The sequence below is a fragment of the Apus apus genome, chromosome 17 (genome assembly GCF_020740795.1).
Source record: "Apus apus isolate bApuApu2 chromosome 17, bApuApu2.pri.cur, whole genome shotgun sequence".
Lineage (NCBI taxonomy): Eukaryota > Metazoa > Chordata > Aves > Apodiformes > Apodidae > Apus > Apus apus.
In genome coordinates this window covers 5,445,754-5,454,540 of record NC_067298.1, presented here as the reverse complement: position 1 = coordinate 5,454,540, position 8,787 = coordinate 5,445,754, and the positions used below count along the sequence as shown (strand labels likewise).

The following is an 8,787-nucleotide window of genomic DNA, read 5'->3' as shown; positions in this document are numbered from 1 at the left end:
TTAAAGATGATCAGCTTTCAACCTCCCTGCCACGAGCAGGGACACCTCCCACCAGACCAGGCTGCACAAGCCTCATCCAACCTGCCCTTGAACACCTCCAGTGCCACCAGTGATGAGCCAACAACAAAATCCAGGTGATTTTGCTGTTTAATTCTCTTTCTCCCCATTCACAGCTACCAAGTCACCTTCAGGTTTGCCCACTCACACAAAAGCACAAACTCTCCAAGTTTTGAGCTGATTTCTCTTTACTTCACAGTCCTGGCAAAACAAAATCTGCATTCAAAAGTCATTTCACATGAATATATTAATCAAACATTTTCAAAATAAATATAGATATATTTTAAAATAACCATTTCTTTACATCACTGCAGTAGCAATTCTAGAAAAGTCAGTGCACAGACAGCAGCAATTTGATTCATCAGCTAGACTCAAACAAAAAGAAAACAGGAGGTGGACCTTTTTTTCTCTCCAAGCAGGCTGCATGCAGCAAGTCTCAGCAGTTCTCTAGCACATGATCTTGCTTCACACTTGCTGGGAAGGATTTTTTTTCTCTCTCTCACAGACACTGTCAGAAATCAGGGAAGTCTGATTTGTGCAAAGCTTTGTCCAACACAGTTTGACAACCTGGCTTCTGATCAGTCCTGCAGAGGCTCAGCACACTGGAGTAGTTACTAATGAGAGCAATGAATCAGTAGAAGGAGAACACTTGGACCCTCAAAATCCAAGGAGCCCACGTTCAAGTTACTGGCAAGTAAATTCACAGCTGATCCAGAAACACCAACAGCATCAAAGAACATTCAAATGAGCAGCTCAGTTGTACCTAACAGCTTATTCCAACATTTTGCATATTCTCTCAAGTGTTTCCAGGACAGAAATAAAACAACTCTTTTCTCTCCATTAATAAACCATCTCTCCATAAACCAGCTATTAATTCACTGGTTAAATCACAGCAGTTAAGATGCTTCACTGGCCAAAAAAATGTAAATCAACTTACAACAAAGAAAAAAAGAGCATGATACAGTGTTAAAAGAGAATATTCAGGACTTACTGATCTCAAGCCCACATTTCTAACTGGAAAAAAGAGACAACAGAAAATTAGTGTTCCCATATGACCTCTAACTAGTTAGATGCTACTGATCAATCCTGGTAAGAGTGGTATGTTTGCTTAAAGAAGGGAAGCTCATCAGCATCATCACAGAGTGCACAGCAGGGAAATGTGGAGGGCAACCAGGTGGTTTGCTGGGATTGTCAGGAATGACTCAGCTGAAAAATCCCAAAAAAACAAAAACAAACCAAGAAAGTTTACTAGATATCTGAAAAAAAAAGTACTAATATCTACTTCCTTTGAGATCCCAAAGGTTCCCTTTGAAGCCCCTTCTCAGTAGTGGGGGAAAAAGTTGCATGTGATGCTCTGGGTTGAGAGGAATACCCAGAAACACCCCTGTGCTCAGGGATGCTCCTGGTTGCAGACTAAGGTAAATTCAACACCTCTCCCTCTCCTGAGCAGCCTTGTTTTCATGTTGATTACATTAATGATCAGTTTGGAGTAGCTGCTTCCTCTAAGGAGGTGTAAGTATCAAAAGAAACTGACATAAGGGAAACAACCACATTGAAGAGAACCTCCAGTGCTAGTGATGCCACGTGCAGGGAGAAGGGAATACTGAGGCAGGACAGGGCACCCTCAGAGCTCTCCAAGGTCTTCCAGGCTGCTGGAATCTCTCCCCTTGCTTTGCACACACCTACCACTAGAGTCCAGGAAAGCTATGTGCCTTGGGGGAAGGCTCCACTCCTCAGTGCTATGGACTGCAGCCCAGGATTCTGTCAAAGTGGGAAGTAAGAAAGCAAGGAGTGCAGAAGTTCTGTGTTAGCTTATTGGTTTTTCTTGTCCTCTGGTGGGAAGTATGGAGGAGGGGGTGGCTGGTCCTGAAAGACAGTGAGAGAACATCAATTCCTTGCTAAGAAAAAACAAAAAACAAACCAAAACTAAAAAAAAAACCAACAACACAAACCACCAAAATCAATTCAGACCCACTTTGCTGTGTCACTGAGCAATAACTGCTAAAAATAACTGTTAAATACACACTTGGTCTCCCCATTACAAACCAGAATGACCCAGGAACTCACCGTGGGAACGTAGACATTGTGTGGGTTGACTGGGCTGTAATAAGCACTGGCAGCAGCTTCAGCAGCCTTTGCTTCAGCTGCCACAGAAAGAGAAGTTACAGATTTGGTGATGCACAGAAAACTTTCACAATCAAACAAAACCCCCATATATTCCTGCCCACCAAATGTTGCTAGCAGAGAGCACTATTCAACCAACTCTTGAGTTGCAAAACAGCAACAACAAACACAACAATTGACCATTATCTCTTTCAGTTGCCACAGAATTGTCAAGTCTGAAGGGAAACAGGCCAAGATTTAGTTGGGAAATGTCACCTGGGACTTGCCTTTATTTATTTGTTTAGCCAATTTATTTGTTAGCCAATAAATAAATGCTGGCAGCTGTTTTGCCTGAATACAGACAGGAAAAGGCAGTCAACAAACCATCTTTCTTGGGAGTGAAAACAAAAGACCAAGCAAAAATCAGCACAAGTTTATAGCAGCTCAGGGGATTCATACTTTAAAAATGGCAATTTATGAGTATAACCCAGATCCTCTATTTCTGCAGAATACAAAAATCTTGGACAACCATCTGGATCAAGTGCCACTTTCCAAGGAATAATTCAGAGATGATTGATTGTTTGTTCAAACCAAAGAGAGAAGTTAAAGCTTAACCAGACAAATACCCCTACCTACAAGGGATCTATGGTTGCCCAACCACAAAAGCTCTTATTTTTCCTCCCCCCCCATGCAGACCATTTACAGCCATAGTCAAAATAATTTTGATTCATCCCAAATGAGTGAAAATGAGACTGGTATTTCCCCAGCTCCTTTCCAACATCTAATCCTCTGTTCCATACTGTTTAGGCAAAAGTAATCAGGTTAGAGTGAGACAAGGGAAGAGGGAGTGAATCTCACCAAAGCCACATTACTGACTAAAATGGACTAGAAACACATTTCACCATCAATTTATTTTTGTTCATCTATCAGAGCAAGATTAGCACAGAAGGAGAATCACAAACTATGTTTTATCTGTCACAACAATAATAAATCCAGCTGCAAAACACCCACTAATTGTATCTACTCTGGAGAGAATCAGGCTGGCATCCAGACTGAGCTGGATGTACAAGGCTGGAGATGAGGGGAGCTCCCTAATTCCTCTCTTAAACAATTTTAACTTCTAAGTGGGGCTTCTAAGTTGACTCTAAGTTCCCCAACAGATAACAAACAATAATCAATGTCTGTTTCACAGGTTACTAAACTGTTGTGAGCTAATTCCTTACCTGCAGGAGTGGCAGGCAGGTCTGGAGCACTGACTGGGGGTTCCATGGGCCCTGGGTAGGGTGGGGGTGGAAGCTGCATGTACCCCATGTCCCCATCTGCCCCAGGAGGGCCAGGATAGAACTCTGTCAGGGAAAGAAAGAGCACAGGAAAACACTTCACTCCTTTGGGAGGGTAACAGTGTGCAGCCAAAACAAGGCACAGGCAAACAGAATGAAGCTCAGAAACAAAAGCTGCACAAGTTGAGATCCAATCTAAGACACTATGTAAAAAAAAATGGTGTTTAACTTTTTAACTGTTTATGCCTTTAACTAGAATATACTCCCATCCTCAATTTCCAGGCTTACCAGGAGGAGGTGGTGGGTATGGATAGCCCCCATTAGCTGCAGCTGGTGCAAAAGCATAGGATCCATTTGGCATATAGGAATAGCCATAAGCTCCGTTGGGTATTTCACCTCTGGAGACTGGAAAAGTAAAGATAAGTTGACCTCATCACAACATCAAGCCCACATCAAATGCAGGCCAAGAACCCCAACAAACATAGAGTCTGAAAACCAAACAAACTCCAGCTCAACAAACCTGCTGTTCACTGGATGTGAAAAAAAAAACCAGGTATTTTTTAAAGCAAACAAATTCCAGACACAGCCTGAAACTGAATTGAACCTGTTGCAACCTAAAAGTGCCCTTGCTGGGAGCTGAAGGCAAGGCCCCCTGAAGCCCCCTGGAGCCCAGGCTCCCATACCTTGTGATGCCACCTGCAACATGCGCTGCCCAAACTCGATGGCACCCCCAGCTGAAAAGGTCATCTTGAAGGTGGCAGATCCTTCCCAGCCTCCTGCAGGGAGGAAAGATGGAAGTCAGAAGCAAGGAGAAGCTGTTTGGATGCTATGCAGCTTCTATGCTTTAACTACAGATGTCCTGTACATAGCTCTTTCAAGAGCTTATCCCAAATATCCAAGAAAAACATGCAGATAATGCAGCAGAATTATTCTATTATTAGAAAAAGTCCCATTGGGCAGGATTTTCATGTAAGGAGACACCTGAAAAAGAAAGATCCACGAGGGAAACAATCAAAAGCTTATTTAAAGTTGTGCCTATTTCCACACCAGCTGCCAACAGAGCCAGCTATCAAAAGCAGTGGATTTGCTTTGTATAAGATTAACAAAATCCCTGTCTTCTGCACTAATCTTGTTTGCTAAAAAGCCTCTGCAACTTCACTTAACTGTCAGCTAGAAATTAGTTTGGGAGTTTGAGTGCCTAATGAAGAAAAGAGCTTAATGAAAAACATGGTCCTCAAAAATACGTTAAGAGTCCCTGAAAGATATTTCAAGTCAGGATAATAATATAAGAAAAATAAATAAATTGGTGACATCTCACATGGCAGAGTGAGAAAGAAAAACATGCACAGCCCAGTGTCCCAACAATGCATCAAAGCTGAAGTTGTGTCAGTGCTGGAAAAGGGACATGTAGATTAAAGAGACTTTTGAGCTAAACCAGACTCTCATGGCTGGTAAAGCAACATTCCCACTAAAGGAGACAGACTCTGGGGAAAACTCACAAAGATTTAGCTAAAGCCCTTTGCTTTTCCCTCAGTTTACAGAGTCTGTCATTACTGCTCAAGCTTCTTCTGACACTGGATGGTCCCACATGTTGATTTCAGGATTAAAGGCCGAGTTCTCCTGAGCACTAGGTTGTGATTTCAGTGCCACAAACTACATCAAGCTTGGGATAAAGGAGTTTACTGGATTATGTGGCTTTGGTAAAAAAGAGAAGCATGAAACAGTAATTTTAAAAAGTTTTCCTCTTGAAAATGTCTACCACAACCTTCTCATTGAATATAAAACTAACTGCCCCTTAAAGATTCCCTGATTTCAAGGCAGTCCCTTCTCTTCCAAGTGTCACTTTTACTGCCAAGCTGCACTACAGCAACCACGTGCTTTTCCTTGAACTGCACAAGATGATGGAGAACAGTGCTCTGGAGATCTGCACTTGAAAACCCAAACAGGCCCAGAAAGGATCATGAGTCTTTGGCAGAGGAGGGCCTGGACGCAGAATTAACAGGTAACCCCAACTGCAGAGAGGGCAGGAATGGGATGGGCTGCAGAACAAACAGATCTGTTCATTGTAACTGCACAGGAAGCAGAAAAGGGGAATATATTTAGCTGCTAGTTCAAAGAAACAAACACATTTTAGCAGTAGTGGGTCAGTTTGGGATCCACTGGATATTCACTGTGCTATGGATTGTGCAGCTGAACACACAGAAGACACAACTGGTCTGTACTTACCTCCTGCCTCTGCTTTCACTGTACCCTTGATATAATTTGCCCCAAAGACAGGTTGCTTAATCTCACAATCTTTCAACAAATAGAAGGGCATCACAAAAGACTGCATAGCATCCTTTCCCTTTGATACAAAGATAACCTGAAAAGAAAACAACATTAGAAGGAGTACTTAAGACAGGAAACACAGCCCTGATTCATTATCTTTTCAATGGACTGAAACTCCCACATCTCAAGCTCCTCATCAGTTCTGCAAACCAAAAGCTACACAGAACTGCCAGAAGGGTAAAATGAAGCCTCAAGGGAATAAAACCTTCCAGGAAAACTGCCCTTGCCCAGATTATCCTCCCCACAGCTTCCAGAGACCTTGCTGCTTTCACACAGCCATGACTTGGTAGCTGAGCTGTTACATTCAGCATTTCCAGACCATTGTCAATTTCCAGTCTCCAGATGCCTGATGGAATAAACAGCTGTCTGGATAAGAACTAATCAGATTTATTATCTTTTGCCAAATAGATTGGATGTGCAATGGATTCATAATGCTCCCCAGAGGGAGAGGATGAGCCATACTTCAAGGGGTAGCAGATTACCCTGACTTTCATGCTCTGAGGACATTTAAATACAGAATTGCAAAGAGCTCTTATCTCTTTATACAAGACAAAGACTTTTACTACTTACTCGGTAAGGAGTCAGGAAAACACTCCCTTTCTTGGTCCCTTTGAAGGCATCTGGCATAGGTTCCATATCACTGAAGGTAATTTCTATGTGGTCATAGGTCATCAAAACACTGCAAACAGGGTGAGAGGAGAGAGACAATGTTACAGTGCTTCAGCTCAAGGCAGAATGCAGGATGCATGGAAGTTTACAAACCCACCAGAACTGCCTTTACCCTCAGGCAGACAAAATCAGTCTTTTTATATTTTTCTTGTTTGGTTGGCAGGAGCAATTTATGCAGCACTAGCTGCTTGTCCTCAGCCTTGTGTTCCCTCCTCAGTGTGCTGGCACTGTCCCTGTAATTGGTTAACTGAGCTGATCAGGATCTCAAAACATATATATATATATATATATAAAAATATAATTTCTATTTGCTTTTAAGTTGTGTTGCATTTCTGCTACATCAGTTCTCTAATTTGGTTGACCAAAAAGTAACACAACAGAGGAAGAACTGCTGAAAGAAGAATTACTCAGGCTGCCTTATGCAACACAGCTGTTGAAGGTCTAACCACTGTCACAAAAATGTGACCAGGAGGAACTCCCCTTCTTCATCACCAGACTTCATTAGCCTGTGTCATCTGCCCTGACTCCTTAATTCTCAGTTAGAAACTGACCTGATTAAGACCAGTGCAATGCCCTTGCACGGATGAAGTGGGTAACTTGTATTAACACAACAGCACCCACATTAGGGACTCTAATCCCTAAAGCTGGAGAAGCCTCCACCATCTTTATCTTTGGCAGCTCACGTGTTACCATCCTCAGTCACCCGCCTTTCCCTTCTGTCAGCAAGTACCTGTCCCTCCAGAAAATGCCCCAGGAAGGCAGAGAGGCCAGCAGCTCTGCTCATACCTCAGCACATCAGCTGAATCAAGCACCACCAGCAGCCTGGGCAGAGGCAGCCCCAGACCCCAGGCAGCTCTAACACCTTAAGCTGCCCCAGTCATTTGATTCCCTGGATGTAGATTTTAAACCACGCAGTTGATCTGGTTGAATTCTTCCACGAGCCACATCCCAAATGGAAGTCAGGCACAGAATTCCTAACCCAACGTTTAACCAGCCTCATGGAAAGCAGCCCTGAAGAATGAACTACTCCTTTGTCCCAGAAGCAGGTGACTGCCACGTCAGAAGCAAACACTGGCAGGCACCGAGGGCGAGGACAGCCCATTGCCATGCAGACAGAGGCGGCTCTGTGGAGCCTTTCTGTTTCCATGGTTATATCCCAGCACCTTTTTCCAACACTGTTGCTGCTTCCCGACCACAGGGAAGCCGGGATGTGTGAGCAGGGAACGCAGCAAACCGCACCGGGCAGCGCCTCCCGAGCTCTCGAACAGCCGCAGACTGCAGGTGCAGCCCCAGCCCTCCTGCAGCACCGGCTGGCCAGAGAACCAGGAGGCTTGGGTCCAGGCCAGATTCCCCCGGCTAGGGGCTGAGCTCTGCCACTGAGGCTGGGGACAGCAGTAAGAACGAGCAGCAGGGGAGGCAGGCAGGGGAGGGCAGGGCAGGCAGGGGAAGGCAGGCAGGCAGGGGAAGGCAGGGCAGGCAGGGGAAGGCAGGGCAGGCAGGGGAGGGCAGGGCAGGCAGGGGAGGGCAGGGCAGGCAGGGGAGGGCAGGCAGGCAGGGGAAGGCAGGCAGGGCAGGCAGGGCAGGCAGGGCAGGGGAGGGCAGGCAGGCAGGGGAGGGCAGGCAGGCAGGGGAGGGCAGGCAGGCAGGGGAGGGCAGGCAGGCAGGGGAGGGCAGGCAGGGCAGGCAGGCAGGGGAGGGCGGGCAGGGGAGGGCGGGCAGGCAGGCAGGGGAGGCAGGCAGGGGAGGGCAGGCAGGGGAGGGAGGGCAGGCAGGCAGGGCAGGCAGGCAGGGGAGGGCAGGCAGGGGAGGGCAGGCAGGGGAGGGCAGGCAGGGGAGGGCAGGCAGGGGAGGGCAGGCAGGGGAGGGCAGGCAGGGGAGGGAGGGCAGGCAGGCAGGGTAGGCAGGCAGGGCAGGCAGGGAAGCTGCAGAGGGGAGCGGCTGCGGGGCAGGCCCGCGGCTGAGGCCTAGCAGAACTTCTCCCGGGAAGACCCAAGGAGACACGTACAGCCTTTATCGCCGCAGGGAGAAGCGAGGAGGCCAAGCCCAGACACACCGAGAGGACTAAACCCCCTCCCCACACCCCCACAGACACCTCCCTGCTACCCCCCACCGACTCCCGCCGGAGAAACCGGAACGGGGGTGGGAGAAATAACCCCTTACTTCTCGCTGTTGTTAATGATAACGCCGCCGCCTTCCGAGTGGTTCCTGTTCAGCGCCATGGCCGCCTCCTCCTCCTCCTCCTCAGGCCGCCGGGCCGCTCTGCGCCTGCGCGCGAGGGACGCGCCTGCGCCCGCGGGCGGGAAGGGGCGCGGTGCATGCTGGGAGTTGTAGTCCCGGGGGGGGAAAAGCC

General features: G+C 47.0%; 1 protein-coding gene across 2 annotated transcripts; it reads right to left on the bottom strand.

The window, feature by feature from the left end:
• Positions 1-227: 227 nt before the first annotated feature.
• On the bottom strand, positions 228-8,706 carry WBP2 (WW domain binding protein 2). 2 transcript variants are annotated; one of them, XM_051634914.1, is made up of 8 exons: positions 8,598-8,706; positions 6,339-6,447; positions 5,667-5,802; positions 4,124-4,216; positions 3,729-3,845; positions 3,384-3,506; positions 2,125-2,201; positions 228-1,923 (listed from the first exon to the last, which is right to left on the bottom strand). In XM_051634914.1, exons 1-8 carry the CDS (start codon positions 8,654-8,656, stop codon positions 1,870-1,872), a joined length of 768 nt encoding a protein of 255 aa, XP_051490874.1. In that variant the 5' UTR covers positions 8,657-8,706; the 3' UTR covers positions 228-1,869. The 2 variants fall into 2 exon arrangements, with proteins under 2 accessions (XP_051490874.1, XP_051490875.1); XM_051634915.1 differs by lacking the exon at positions 8,598-8,706 and adding an exon at positions 7,224-7,375.
• Between the last annotated feature and the right edge of the window lie 81 nt (positions 8,707-8,787).

Excerpts from the sequence above, each read along its gene's own strand:
- WBP2 (XM_051634914.1), bottom strand. The coding sequence starts at position 8,656 with ATGGCGCTGAACAGGAACCACTCGGAAGGCGGCGGCGTTATCATTAAC. Across the intron at positions 3,507-3,728 it reads ATACCCACCACCTCCTCCTG|AGTTCTATCCTGGCCCTCCT; the intron begins GTAAGCCTGGAA and ends TTTCCCTGACAG. Across the intron at positions 1,924-2,124 it reads ACAATGTCTACGTTCCCACG|GACCAGCCACCCCCTCCTCC; the intron begins GTGAGTTCCTGG and ends ACTGTCTTTCAG.